Raw genomic sequence first — 14,607 nt, 5'->3', positions numbered from 1 at the left:
GGGGAGGTCTGGGAGTGATGATGGTGGGTCCACAAGGTCTCTCTCATCAAGTGGTCCCCCCAAATGAAGACGGTGGAGAACCATGTTCCTGGGAGGAGACATGGGCGGAAGGGGCACATCTGTAATGTCAGCTCCCCCCACCCAGCAGGGACCCCCTGAAAGCGTGAGACGGGGGTGGAGTCTCCATGGCCATGGTGAAGAGACTGGGTGGAATCCTGGACCGCTGTCCCTCTCTTCCCCCATCATTGCATAGGTGCATGATGGGATTCTCCCTCTTCCCCTGAGCTGTTAGGCCTGTTGGAGGCAGGTTAGCGATGGACCAGTGGAGGCAGGGGAGGAAGGGCGCCCTGACTCAGACCCCAGCCCAACTCCTCCCTGATCAGCTGTGAAGCTGCCGTCCATCCTTGCAGGTAAACTGAATGGAAGGGAGAAGAGTTGCAGCAGCATGGGCAGTGATGGCCTCCCATCCCCAGAGTCACCCAGTGAGCCAGGGAACGTCTGGCCCAGGTAAGGCGTGCGGGGAGAGCCGATGGCCCTAGGGGGGTGTTCCCAGCCCACCAGAAGGCACAGGCTAATGGGCAGGCTGCAGGGATCTGGACCGTCAAGAGAGGGAGGATGGAGGAAGGTGATGCTGAGTTCCTTGGAGGAGCTGGATTTCCCAGGGCATGGGCTGGTGGGGACTGGGCTGCAAACCCAGTTACCGGTGAGAGCTGTGAACCAGACCCCAGACGCCCAGCGCCATTAACTAAACTCAGCATCCTGATGGAGAAGGGGGTGAGCCCCCCTGGCATCTGCCCCGTGGGCCTGAGCCCAGCCCCACGATGTGGGGAGTGTGTCCCCCATTTCACCCACTGCAGGCCCGTAGGCATGTCTGAGCCAGGCTGGATGCCAAGGGGAGAGGCACACGAAAGGCGTTTCTCAGCCTCTCTGTTTTCTAATCATCTTTTATCTCTCTCCTTTTCTTTTCTTTTTTTTTTGAGTTTTTGATTTTTTTAAGATCCTAAAATAACCAATAAATGATCCGCTCAGTGTTCACCTGGCGCTAACACCTGGCCCAATAGGCAGGCTCTGGCCACTCTGGTGTTTGGAAGCGGGAGGGAACACCCAGCCAGGATGGCTCCACCCTCCTTGCAACATGCTGATGGCTTTGCAAGGTGCATGTCACACCCCTTGGACTGGTGTGATGCCTGTCCCAGGTGCAGGGCAATGGAGGAGCAGGGCTGTGTCCATAGGGCTGGGCACAGTGTCTCCACCTGCCGGGGGGTGGGGCAGTGAAAGTAGTGACAGCAGAGAGACCCTGTCCCGCTGGCTCATTCCCACTGCCTGATCTGGGTCTGGGTGACACCTGCTCTCACTCCTGATCCGCACGGGGGTTAGTGAGCTCAGGATCAGGCCCCATGGTGCAATTCAGCCCTCAGGCCCTGATCCTCCACCCTACAAGTCAATGGGAGGGGAGGGGTGCAGACTCCAGTCCTCACCCCCCACCTCCATGTGTTCCTCTCTGTAGGAGCGAGGCGGAGCCGGAGGGGTGCCTGAGCGCTTTGGTCCAGCACGAGAAGCGGCAGTCGAGGTTCCTCCTGAACTGTAAGCAGCCGGCTCGTCCCTCCCGGGGGATTTCCCCTCTGCCTTTAGAAACCCACATCCCAGCTGGAGCTGTGCTCAGGCTGCAGCTGTCAGGACAGCCGTGCCAAGCCCTTTAACGCCAGGGCAGGGGTTGCAGGTCCCCCACCCCCTAGCCAGCCAGCGAACCCCTATCTTGGGCATCGGCTGCCTGGTCCAGAACCAGCTGACAGCAGAGGGCACAGACGCCGGAGAGAAGTGCCTGCCTGAAATGGGCACAGAGGGAAGGAGCTGTTGGCCTGTGCCTCTGGCCTGGCTAGATGGCAGAGGGCAAAGCTGGCACGGACCCTCCCCTCTGCCCTTATGGCCAGGCCCCTTCTCCCCAACCCAGCCCTTAGACCCAGGCCAGTCCCCCTGCTCCTAGCCATAGTGCCCCCCCACACCCAGACCATGCCCACATGGGGTTACCCTAGGGCCCCCGGAGGGGTGTCTCATTTGCCCCGGGGATGGCGTCTCGTTCTCTGCTGAAGGGCCCCCTCGGCCCAGCTGACCCCTCCTCCCCCTAGCCATCCTGTACCAGGAATACAGCGATGCCGCCACCGCCCGGGAGATCCAGCGGCAGCAGCGGGAGGACGCCCAGGCGGCGGAGGAGGAGGAGGAGGAGGAGAAGGAGGAGGCCGACCTGGCACAGCCCAAGCCCAACCTGTCGCCCAGCAGCTCCTTCTGTTCGCAGCGCTCGTCCCGCGGCTCCACCTTCTCGCTGTGGCAGGACATCCCGGATGTGCGGAGCAGCGGGCTGCTCAGCACCATCAGCCTCCAGGAGTGCAAGCTGCAGGAGGTGAGGGGGAGCCGGCCCCCTGCTCGGAGTGTGGGCACCGTGACGCAAAGCGTTTCCCAGCGCTTGGCCAGCCACCGCCGACACAGAGCCAGGCCTGGCACTTACTGGGCATCGTCCCTGCCCCGGGGCCACCAGGGCTGGCGGGACCCTCCTGGGCCAGCGGGTTCCTCCCATAGATTCCATTGTTCTTGGGCCCACGGTGTCCATTCGCTTCAGTCGCCCTTCCCCCTCCCCGGGGCTCCCCCCAACGCATTCACAGGGCCATCACCAGTACTAGGCTAGCAGGGGGCTGCGGGTCAGGACTGAGGGGCATTGGCAGAGCTGAGGGAAGGGGGGAGCACAGGGCTGGGATAGCAGGGGGCTGCAGGTCAGGACTGAGGGGCACTGGGAGCTGGGGAAGGGGGGAGCACAGGGCTGGGCTAGCAGGGGGCTGCGGGTCAGGACTGAGGGGCACTGGGAGCTGGGGAAGGGGGGAGCACAGGGCTGGGCTAGCAGGGGGCTGCGGGTCAGGACTGAGGGGCACTGGGAGCTGGGGAAGGGGGGAGCACAGGGCTGGGCTAGCAGGGGGCTGCGGGTCAGGACTGAGGGGCATTGGCAGAGCTGAGGGAAGGGGGGAGCACAGGGCTGGGCTAGCAGGGGGCTGCGGGTCAGGACTGAGGGGCATTGGCAGAGCTGAGGGAAGGGGGGAGCACAGGGCTGGGCTAGCAGGGGGCTGCGGGTCAGGACTGAGGGGCATTGGCAGAGCTGAGGGAAGGGGGGAGCACAGGGCTGGGCTAGCAGGGGGCTGCGGGTCAGGACTGAGGGGCATTGGCAGAGCTGAGGGAGGGGGGAGCACAGGGCTGGGCTAGCAGGGGGCTGCGGGTCAGGACTGAGGGGCATTGGCAGAGCTGAGGGAGGGGGGAGCACAGGGCTGGGCTAGCAGGGGGCTGCGGGTCAGGACTGAGGGGCATTGGCAGAGCTGAGGGAAGGGGGGAGCACAGGGCTGGGCTAGCAGGGGGCTGCGGGTCAGGACTGAGGGGCATTGGCAGAGCTGAGAGAAGGAGGGAGCACAGGGCTGGGCTAGCAGGGGGCTGCGGGTCAGGACTGAGGGGCATTGGCAGAGCTGAGGGAGGGGGGAGCACAGGGCTGGGCTAGCAGGGGGCTGCGGGTCAGGACTGAGGGGCATTGGCAGAGCTGAGGGAAGGGGGGAGCACAGGGCTGGGCTAGCAGGGGGCTGCGGGTCAGGACTGAGGGGCATTGGCAGAGCTGAGGGAAGGGGGGAGCACAGGGCTGGGCTAGCAGGGGGCTGCGGGTCAGGACTGAGGGGCATTGGCAGAGCTGAGGGAGGGGGGAGCACAGGGCTGGGCTAGCAGGGGGCTGCGGGTCAGGACTGAGGGGCATTGGCAGAGCTGAGGGAAGGGGGGAGCACAGGGCTGGGCTAGCAGGGGGCTGCGGGTCAGGACTGAGGGGCATTGGCAGAGCTGAGGGAGGGGGGAGCACAGGGCTGGGCTAGCAGGGGGCTGCGGGTCAGGACTGAGGGGCATTGGCAGAGCTGAGGGAGGGGGAAGCCCAGGGAGACACAATGCCACTGGTGCTGCATGCCCTGTCACAGAACCCGTGCCCTCTCTAGGGTGGCCAACTTTCTCATTAGTGAAAACCAGACACTTAGCACCGGAATCTCCCCCGCACCCTGCTCCACCTCTTCCCCGAGGCCCCACCCCTTGCTCCATCTCTTTCCCTTGAGGCCCCACCCCTGCTCCTCTTTCTCCCCCCCCCCACTGTGGCTCGTTGCTCTCTCCACCACACTCCCCCTGCCAGCTGAGCAGGGCTCTAAGGATGGAGGGGTGACTGGGGCAGGGTGGGGGAGGGAGAGCCAGGCTCTGGGATTTGGGGGGGGGTGAGTGGGGCAGGATAGGGGAGCTGCTGGTACCCCTCTCCACCAGAGCCATTCCTGAGTGCTCCGCCAGGCTCCAGCAGCAGCTGTTGCTCTTCCCACCCCCCCAGTGGCGGAGGCCAGTTACTGCAGGTAACCGCACTTTTAGTGTCCGGTCAGCCCTGCCGACTGGACACTGCCAGGTTCCCTTTTTGAGTGGCCGCAGCGTGAGGACGCCCTGGCAGAGGAGGAGGAGGAGGCCGCCCTGGCGCCGCCCAAGACCAACCTGTCGAGGGTTCCCCCTCGCTCTTGCCCCGGCAGGCCAAGTTTGAGCTGATCACCTCGGAGGCCTCCTACATCCACAGCCTCTCCATCGCGGTGCAGCACTTCATGAACTCACGGGAGCTGAACGAGTGCCTGGGAGCCCAGGAGAAGCAGTGGCTCTTCTCCAAGCTGCCCGAAGTGAAGGACGTCAGCGAAAGGTCAGCTTCTCCCAGGGGATGGGGCCTTTTGACCTCCTGCAAGGTGCTGTTGGGGAGCGGGGGCGGGGGGGGTGAGACAGGAGCGAGCCGAGAGGCCATTTCAGGTGACCGGGGAACCCGGTTCAGGCTCTTCTCCCTGCAGCTCTGCCCAGCGCCCTGGTCCGGGGGGCCCAGGTTCTGGAGATGTTGGTGCTCAGAGCACCATGCGGTTGTGGTGCAGGCTTGTGTTGCTCTCGGGCGCTGTCTTGCAGCCCCATCTCAGGGTCTAACACCTTAGTCCAGGGCTGTGGGGAGCTGAGGACCCTTCTCCAGACAGGAGGGAGACCATTCCCAGCGACGCTGAGATAGAGCCGGGGCCTCGAGCATCCCCGGGCGTGACCAGGGCAGCGGCATCACGCCCCCACCCAGTGCTGGGAAAGGCCGGCGGTTTCCTCGGGGCCTCAGGTTCGCCTGCCCGCTAAGGCCCCGTCTCACGCCCTGGCTCCCCGGCAGGTTCCTGCTGGAGCTGGAGGAGCGGCTGGAGGAGAACATCCTGCACTTCGACATCTGCGACATCGTGCTGCGCCACTGCCCGGCCTTCCGCCGGGTCTACCTGCCCTACGTCACCAACCAGGCCTACCAGGAGCAGACCTACCAGCGCCTGCTGTGCGTGAGCCCCACGCCGCCCACAGGCCTTGCTGCTCCACAGCACCGCCCCGGGGGCCACGCAGAGAGCAGAGCTGAGCGGGGAGCTCTGGGCTGGGGGGCCAGTGAGCAGGTGGGGAGGAGCTCTGGGCTGGGGGGGCCAGTGAGCAGGCGGGGGGGGCTCTGGAGTGGGGGACCGGTGAGCAGGCGGGGGGGGCTCTGGAGTGGGGGGCCAGTGAGCAGGTAGGGGGAGCTCTCGGCTGGGGCGGGCGATGAGCAGGAGGGTGGGGGAGCTCTGGGCTGGGGGGGGCAGTGAGCAGGCGGGTGGGGAGCTCTGGGCTGGGGTGCGCGATGAGCAGGAGGGTGTGGGAGCTCTGGGCTGGGGGGGGGCAGTGAGCAGGCAGGTGGGGAGCTCTGGGCTGGGGGGCCGGTGAGCAGGCTGCGGGGGCTCTGGAGTTGGGGGCCAGTGAGCAGGTCTGGGGGAGCTCTGGGCTGGGGGTGCTGGTGAGGAGGTGGGGGGGGAGCTTTGGGCTGCGGGGGCCAGTGAGCAGGTGGCGGGGAGCTCAGGATGGGGGGCTGTTGAGCAGGCATGGGGGAGCTCTGGGCTTGGGGGTCCCCTGTGTCCCCCACAGCCTCCTTCCCCCTTCCCTTATCTCTATGTGTCCAGCTTTGTCTCCTCTTAGCTCCTCAGGGATTTGGTCCATCAGGGATGCAGGACGGTTCTCACCAGCTTCCCCTTCCCACCACTTCCCTCCCTGGCCAGTTCGAAGGCTCCTGTCACGCCCAGTCCTGGATCCTGCTAGTTCCTGCGGGGATGTCTCCTGGAGTGGGGGTGGGGGGGCCCTTGCCCAGTGCCAGGCCCTTCCTGTGGTGACAGCTCCTGGAGAGGGCCCTCGGGTGCTTCGATGGAGAGCCCCGGGTGCGTCGTACAGGCTCAGTGCTTGCTTCTGGCCTGATCCAACAGCCCACTCATGTCAGTGGAAAGCCTCCGCTAACTCCGGTGGGCTTTGGGGACCCGGCTGGGTGTGCTGCCCCTGACATCCCAGGAGCCTCTGCCCCTAGCACCATGGCTCTGGGGACTTGTTAAAATTCCTGTCCACATTGTTCCAGGCAGGACAATCCTAAATTCCCAGGGATCCTGGCAAAGCTGGAAGAGGGGCCAATGTGTCAGCGCTTACCTCTCACCTCCTTTCTCATCCTGCCCTTCCAGAGGGTCATGCGCTTGCAGATGCTGGTGGAGGTGAGCCCCGGGGCGGGGGGAGAGGGGACCGGGGGTGTAATTGGAGAGTATCACTCCAGCCAGAGCTGGCCTGGCATTAAAGGGAAGTGCCCTGAATTATAGGGCACCACACTGCAATCTAAGGCCTATCTCTGCCACTGACTCACTGTTTGCCCCTGGGCACGTTGCTTCCCCTCCCTGTGCCTCAGTTTCCCCCCGTCCCATGCAGATACCCTACCTTTGTGAAGTGCTTGGAGAGCTGCAGCTGAGGAGGGCTCAGTGTGACTTCATGGCCTGTTGTTCGGATTCTCTTTGTATTGTTATTACTTGGGCCAAACTCCCGATGGGCTCCCTGGGGGCTGCACCCGAGTGACAAGCGGAGCTAAGCCATTGTCAGAATGGCAGGATGTCCCCCGGAGATTGTTAAAACCCACGTCATGTTTCGTCACGAACCAACAGTGGCACTACATTGGTCCATCTTAGGCGGTTTCACTTTGCATCTCTCATGCCGAGCCCAGGCCTGCCGTGTTAGCAACCCAACAATACAGGGATTGCTTAAAACCTGCTTGCAGGGCATTCAGGCATTTCTGCTGTCTAGCTTTCTCTGTAGCCCAGAGATCAGGTTCCCCCAGACCTCCGGGTAGGCATGTTTTAAGTGCCTTACAAGGGCAGCAAGTGTCATTTTACGGATGGGGAAACTGAGGCACAGAGGGGGCGATGTGGCTTGTCCAAGGCCAGGAAACTCAGGCTGAATCTGCCTGATTCAGAGCAGGGTCTCTGGCAACTGTGGTGAGTGCTCTAACTCTTCTGGCTCTTGTGGGGTGGGTCTCTCTCTCTCTCTCTCTGAACAATTTCAGCTGTGATCCCAATAAGAAACAGGAAATTTTTTTGAAACCTCGAAAATTGTCACAGGATGGGAACACCCATGTCCCGCCCAGCTCTGTTATGAAATCTTCCCCCAGCTGTCAGCAAACATAACACGATCGCGAGCTGTCGGTGCTGTTGGGTGACAATGGGACAGAATAGCAGAGGGAGCCACTTTCTTCCAACACTGCACAAGGAACTCTCTCTGCTTCCCTGGAGAGCTTCTGCCTAGGGCTTCCCCCGTCTTAGCCCTGCCTGATGGCCTGCTCCAGATATAAAGAAACAGCTCCCAGACTGTCCCACGTGCTGCTTCCCACAGGCCTAGATAGCCGAGCCACAGGCTTGTGGCAGCAGCGGCCTCTGGGATTCACGGTTAGACCAATGGCGTGAGCTGAAGGGTTTCAGAGGCCTCGGATGTAGGGTACTGGTGACCTCAAGTGGCAGACTGGAGTCAGTGTACGCCACCCACCCTTCCCCTCTCCCTTATGCCTCACTCGATCCACACACCTGCTGGGCTATCCCTTTCTTTGGTACCAGGTCCCTAACTCTCAGTGTCTGGAAACGAACTCCCTGCACTGGCTGCTGCCCTGGTGCTTAGAACCGGTCCGGAGTACTCAGGGAACCAAGGGAGGCAGTGTGGCCTGGTGGATAGAGCAAGACCTGAGTGTTATTCCCAGCTCTGCTATTGCCTTGTTAGGTGACCTCGGGCAAGTCACAGCCTCTTCGTGCCTGTTTCCCAGCTGTAAAATGGGGGTGAAGATACTGATCTCCTTTGGGCTGTGCTTTGAGATTTCCTGATAACGGAGCTGTCTAAGAGCTAGCTATTATTGTTATTCAATGTGCAGGAGAGACCAAAGCCTCCATGGAAAGCTACCGATTTGCACTGAACCCTGATCAGACACTCTAGATTGCCACGAGATTTCCCCAGCTGCCTGGAGCTCCCAGTACAGGGGTGGGAGGGCCCAATATAAGCCCCCCAAATACTGTAAAGTGTTACCCACATGGCCAGGTACTGTGCCCGGGACGAGGACTGTTATTAAATAGCTCCTAAGCTGCTTTTTAGAACAGACTGGACCCCGTTCCTCGTGGCTCTGGACGGGGCGGACAATCACTGGCACCAGAGTGAGAGCGGATTGTTACCGCGTGGATTTGGCAGGTTTTGCCATCACTTTGCCCTGGTCTGTGTTCGCCAGGAGGCCAGAGCAGAGCACAAAGGGCCCTGTAAAGGTTTGCCGAAGGGGTAGGGTCACAGTGCATCGGGCTCAGCCTACACCAGCAAAGTCCCCTGCCACTGAGAGCTCACACTCGCACGAGGGCCCCGTTGTGCTACCGAGCGCCTGTGCTGAGATCACCGAAGTCCCCCTGGATTCACAGGGCGCCAGCCGAATTCGACCTCAAACACGCTACAGGTCTGAGTCTGTAGCTCTGGTATCAGCTGGTGCCATTGACCCATTCTGCTCCTGGGGCACTTCCCGTTGGGTTCATGCTACTGATCTGTGCCCCCGGTGCTGGTCAGGATTGCTGATCTCTGGTGCTGATGTGTTTGGCTTGGGACTGACACCCGGGGCATCTGACGCTTCTTAAGTCAATACGTTTTCTGCCTCCTGCTTGCAGAACATCCTGAAACGCACATTGCAGGGCTCCCGGGACGAGGCCACGGCCACCAAGGCCTTCAACCAGCTCAAGAAGGTAACTGGTGAAGGCTAGGAAGCGCTTTGAGAATGGTATAAAATCTCTCCACGTGGGCTGCGAGGACTGGGCTGGCTGGTGGGAGAGCAGGATGGGCACTGCTTTGTCTCCGTGACTGGAGCTGTGTGTGTGTGGGGAGGGAGGGTGTACCTTGGGGCCTTTCTGATTTGGGGATGTCTGTGACTGGGACAGGTGTCCTTGCAGGGAGAATTGTGGGTCCTCTCTGTTGTCTTGGCTCAGATTCTCCATGACACTGAGTAGCAATGTGGTGCGGCACAGAGGGGCCTGTTAGGGAATCGCTCACACCTCGGCAACACCCTGGCCATTGGCATAGGTTAGAGCAGCCTTGGGGCAGCTCTAACTTCCACCAGCTGGCAGAAACACTCCCCCCGTCCCCAGAGGACTGTGTGCCATCCGGGACTGTCTGGAGCCCAGAGCTTTCTGGGGATGACACCGGGGCCATTTCTGCTGGCTCTGCACCATCTGGGAGCTCCCTTGTCTGGGGGAGATTCTCAGCTGGCTGGCCCTGGGGGCTTTCTGGCCCCTCTGCACTGGCTGAGTGGAGATTCGGCGTGGTGGTGGCTAATGGCTCCCTCGCCTCCCCAGCTCGTAAAGGAATGCAATGCCAGCGTCCAGTCCATGAAGAGAACCGAGGAGCTCATTCATCTGAACAAGAAAATCCACTTTGAAAGTAAGGTGAGCACGGGGACTCGTCTGGGGGAAAGGGGAGGGGGGGAGAGTCCTCGGAAAGCTGGTTCCCCCCAGAAAGCAGCGAACCCAGGGAACACAGACCGGACCCAGAGAACACAGAGAACACAGACCGGATCTACCAGAGAAAGCACAGCCAGGGCGTGTGCGTCTTGGGCCAACTCCAGGGACTGCGGGAGCTACCAAAGGGGCGAATCAGCCAAATCCTCAGCTGGTGCCAATCTGTGTCCAGTGGAGAGAGACAGACGTACACCCTGTGAGGATCTGGCCCTGGGCTCTGAACAGGGTGTGCCGCCACCCAAAAGTGTTCTAGACACAGACACTTCTGGGTTCAATACTGTGTGAGTTCGACAGGGTGATGCTCGATCAGCCCTGCCTAGGAACCCAGGCTCCAGTGGGTTTAAAGTCCAGTCTCATAGCATGCAGGTGATGGGCTCTGAGTTCACATGCTGACTGGATGCCTCCTCCATATGGCCACCTATTCCGCCATGGAGACACCAGCTTCCTGCTCAGAACTGCCCCCAGAGCTGCTACCTCTGCAGCCATCTGCACGGGCCACTGCTGCTCCTGTGACCAGAGCCCTTCGCGCTCTGTATCTTTCACTGACCCCCCAGCCACTCCCACTCCCGCCACAGCCAGAATAAAATGTAAAGGGCTCCCCATCCTTACCGAGCCCCAGGCTTCAGCTGAGCCACTGGGCTCCACCAGCCAAGCTCCTGGTGCAGCTGCATCATGGGAGGTTCACGCCATGGCCAGGCCGTTGGACCATTGATGTGTCGTGGGCTGGTGATCGTTGTGTCTCCGGGATGGAGCCTTACAACACCCTCCCGGCTCTGACGTCTTCTTCTCCTTTCTGGGCCTTGGCTCTCGGCAGATCTTCCCGCTGATCTCGCAGTCGCGCTGGCTCGTGAAGCATGGGGAGCTGGTGGAAGTGGACATGCAGCTCATCAGCACCCTCGCTGCCAAGTTCAAGCTCTCCACCAAGATGGTGTATCTCCACCTCTTCAATGACTGCCTCTTGCTCTCCAGGAGGAAGGAGTGAGTGGTGGGGTGGGGCGGGGCAAGGCGAGCTGTGCAGGATGGATGGGATAGTCCTGTGGAGCGTGGGTCTAGTTGGCCTGGCTCTCCTCGGCTGGAGTTCACGCGTTGGCCCCCTCGCACTCACAGGGCCGGAGGAGCAGAAGGGGGCGGTGCGCTGTCCTCCCAGCAGTGGGACGAGAACCTGGGCTAACAGGCTGTAGACAGCTCTCCTTCTGGGTCTCCGCTGGATGCCCCACTCACAGGTTCCCCTGTGCTGGGAGGAGAAAGCAGGCCACAGCTCGGGAGCAGGTGCTTGAGGCTCCCCATTCACCCTGCGGTCGGCGCTCTGAGCCCAGACAAGTTTGTGGCAGTTTCTGGCCTGCAGGGGAGAGGTCCCGGCGGAGTCTGGGGGATGTGTGGCCTGGGCCCGTCTGTCATGCTGGGCAGGCCCCAGGGTGAAAGCCGATCCTGCCCGTGCCTCGTTTCCCGGGTCCCTCCTGCACAGGAGCAGCGTGTCCTGCTCCCCAGGCGTCAGCACCTGCCACGCGCCGGCGCTGAGCAGTGGGCGCTGCTGCCCCTCGGTCACCGTCTCTCTCCCTTTGCCCGTCTCGCCCAGGACGGGGAAGTTCGCGGTCTTTGTTCACGCCAAGATGCCGGAGCTGAAAGTGACCGACCTGAGCAGGAAGCTTCACGGGGTCCCGGGACAAATCTTCCACCTCCAGCTCTTCGACAGCCAGCGGCTGAAGCACCAGGTCTTGCTGCGGGCACAGACCGAGTGAGTGCCCAGTGGGGCAGGGCCGTCTCCATGTGACACCCCCAAACACCCCAGCCCAGCTCCCGAGGGGAGGGGGAGAGAAGGCTCCTTCTCGCTGTCACCTGGCTCGGGGGAGGGTTACGACCAGCCTGGGACGGGAGCCCTTATTGCCGGCTGGCTGGTGGGGACCTGGCCAGCGGAGAGCCAGCATTTCTGGGGAGCTCCTGCCGAGCGATGGCTGGGGAGCTGTCTCTCACTCCGCCAGCAGGGGGCCTGCGTAGCCCGTGAGCAGTGTCAGTGTCCCAGCAGCGGGCACAGCTGACATGGGCACCAAGCCGCATCCCCCAAGCCACCAGGCTGCCAGGTAGGGGGGGACCCAGCTGGCTCTGGAGGTAGGCTCACCAGAGTGGGAAGCATATAGTGCCCATCAGGGCAGCTCCACAGGACTCCAGCAAGGACCAGAGCTGGTCCACAGGCTGCCAAGTTTGGCCCTGCCCCCAGGACTGGATCAGAACCATCCCGGAGTTCTGGGGCATCAGGATGTGGGATTTGGGTTTGGCCTGTGTGGAGATGGGTGACCTGCTGCCGATTGGGGCTCTCCCCAGTTCTGAGCCTGTTCAGATCAGGGGGGCGGTCTGGGTGACTCTCTGGGAGCCTCGTCTGTCCTATCGGGCAGGGCTGGGCTGACCAGCTCCGTCTGGCCCTGCAGGAGTGAGAAGCAGCGGTGGATCTCGGCAATGGTCCCCTCCAGCCCCCAGACGGACAGGGAGCATGTCACCAAGAATGCAGGTACCCCTGAGAACGCGCCCGCCCCCCCTCCTGCCAGGGCTTGAACCCAGCAAGGGACCAGCCTGGCTGCAGCAGGATCTCGGGTCCCAGGGGCATGACCCTGCTTTGGACATGACAGCTCTGCTGTGACTTCTGGCTTCTGTCCCTCATCCCTGGGTACTCCCCTGCCCCAAGCACCTAGCATCCAGGTGCCCCAATCACACACAGGTAACATGGTGCCATGGAGCAGTCAGTCCTCTGTCAGGCCAGCGCCAGCCTCCCCGTTTCTGGAGTCATGCGCCCCTCACTGCTCCCAGCAGAGCTCAGGCAGGGCTGGACTGGCTCAGGGGGGATGTGTCCGGCCACATCACTAGGGAGATTTTGTCCCCGGTGGAACCTCGAGGGTCCCAGAGTGGGTAGAAGCAGCCTTCCCTCGGATCCCAAACCCCTGCCCCAGGGTCCCGGGCAGTACGTGACCCTCTGTGTCTTGCCACTGCTTCCAGACACCGCCCAGGTCCAGTGTATCAAAGCCTACAAGGCCCAGGAGCACGACGAGCTGACCTTGGAGAAGGCAGACATCCTGGGCGTCAAGACGAGAACCAGCGACGGTGAGGGGCCCTGGCTTCGTCTCTCTTCTTCTCCCTCAAGCTGCCCTCTCCAGCCCCAACACCGCAGTGGCTGGCAGGCCGGGCAGTGCCCCCCCGCCCCCAGGCTAATGTTTCCTTCTCTCCCGCACAGGCTGGCTTGAGGGGATCCGTCTGTCAGATGGGGAGAGGGGCTGGGTCCCTCAGGGGCACGTGGAGGAGATCACCAGCCGGGGTGCCCGGCTGCGCAACCTGCGTGAGAATGACCGCATCAAGCATGCCACGAGCAAGCTGGAGGAGGAGCAGGCATGAGCCGGCCCAGGCGCCGGCCAGGGGAGACTCTGGGAACACAGTCAGAGCCCTGCGTCGTGGCAGGGCGATGGGCAGAAAGGTGGGGGCAGGACTGCTCCCGTTGCTAAGGGGCTGCTGAGCGAGCATCCTGGGCACACCCACCAAACGGCACCAGGCGATGGTAGCAACAGGCCGCGGCTTGGTGGATGATCTGCCGCGGCCTCCACGCTCCCCGCTGCTGGCTGAAGCTCCAGGGAGGGAACGAGGCCCCGGGAACCCCCTCCACAAACGGACCTGCTGTTCTGTGCTCTCTGCACGGTTTCCTGGGAAGGTGGCACTGGCTGCCCTGGGTGGGATCCTGGCCTGGTCCTCGTAGGCACGGCCGGCTGGGGGAACCATCTGGCAACGAACTCTCTGCCCTGGCCCCTGTCAGAAACAGGCTACTGGGCAAGGGGGACCCTTGGTCTGACCCAGTGGGGCTGTTCGTGTGTTCAGGCGCCACCCACCCAAAGCATCATCTGCCTGGAGGGCAGGGACCAGCCAGGCAAGTGTCTCCCCCGCTGGAATGGGCACCTTGTGGGGGGAGCAGCGCACCATCTCCATGGCCCAGGCTTCTCGGGGTAGGGTGAGGCAAGTTCCTGCTGCTTCCATCCTGGGCCAGCGTCACACGAGGGAGGAGGGACCCCATTAGTGATCCCTGGAGCTGCCCATTCTTCGAGGGGGGTTGCAAGGCAGGGGGTCACCTCTGAAACAGCATCGCCAAAGCCGAGCTCCAGGCCCCTCCCCTTCCCTGTACTGCTCTGCCAGCCCGGGCACCGCTGGTGCAGGACGCTGCCCGCGGCGCTCCCCTGCGATGTCCTGGTGGGGGTGGATCAGCCTCGTTGTCATGGCAGGGGACAGCCACGGCTCCCTCCACCACGGCCCGGCCCAGCTCTTGCCTCGGCCTGGAACCTCTGCCCATGGCTGGTGGGTCTGCAAAGGAGCCAGGGCGGAAACAGCCCCCGCTGACGTCTCACCCGCTGTTCCAGCTCAAACCGAGCCGAAGGAGGAGGGAGACGCCGGGAGAGCCGGAGACCCGCTGCAGGGGCTGGGTTTGCACAAGCCGCGCATCAGTAAAGGCCTTAATTCACTGCACGGGTGTTTTTTTCACGGGTTCCATTGGGCCGCGCCCACTGCCGGGCTAGTCCGCTCCTGACCCCTGCCTGCCCCAGCTCTGCTGATGCCCCTCAATGCCGACCCGCAGCCCCCCTGCTGTTCCACTCCTGATCCCCGCCTGCCCCAGCTCTGCTAGTGCCTCTCAATCCCAACTCGCAGCCCCACTGCTGTTCCACTCCTGAGCAGCTGCCCCCGCCCC

At 62.6% G+C, this 14,607-nt stretch overlaps 1 protein-coding gene across 2 annotated transcripts in view; it reads left to right on the top strand.

The window, feature by feature from the left end:
• Positions 1–14,383, top strand: part of ARHGEF19 (Rho guanine nucleotide exchange factor 19) — a 30,620-nt gene extending 16,237 nt beyond the window's left edge. For both annotated transcript variants that reach the window (XM_048825076.2, XM_048825075.2), the window contains exons 4-16: positions 411–507; positions 1,508–1,584; positions 2,127–2,398; positions 4,572–4,732; positions 5,225–5,377; positions 6,467–6,596; positions 9,054–9,128; positions 9,735–9,824; positions 10,711–10,874; positions 11,473–11,631; positions 12,320–12,399; positions 12,882–12,986; positions 13,117–14,383. In XM_048825076.2, the coding sequence (XP_048681033.1) occupies positions 411–507; positions 1,508–1,584; positions 2,127–2,398; positions 4,572–4,732; positions 5,225–5,377; positions 6,467–6,596; positions 9,054–9,128; positions 9,735–9,824; positions 10,711–10,874; positions 11,473–11,631; positions 12,320–12,399; positions 12,882–12,986; positions 13,117–13,274 (1,721 nt within the window). In that variant the 3' untranslated portion in view covers positions 13,275–14,383. The remainder of the gene's footprint in view (positions 1–410; positions 508–1,507; positions 1,585–2,126; positions 2,399–4,571; positions 4,733–5,224; positions 5,378–6,466; positions 6,597–9,053; positions 9,129–9,734; positions 9,825–10,710; positions 10,875–11,472; positions 11,632–12,319; positions 12,400–12,881; positions 12,987–13,116) is intronic.
• The last annotated feature ends 224 nt before the right edge of the window (positions 14,384–14,607 follow it).

This window comes from Caretta caretta, chromosome 18 (genome assembly GCF_965140235.1).
Source record: "Caretta caretta isolate rCarCar2 chromosome 18, rCarCar1.hap1, whole genome shotgun sequence".
Taxonomy (NCBI): domain Eukaryota; kingdom Metazoa; phylum Chordata; order Testudines; family Cheloniidae; genus Caretta; species Caretta caretta.
Note: the sequence above shows the minus strand (reverse complement) of the source record. Positions and strands in the feature narration are given on the sequence as shown.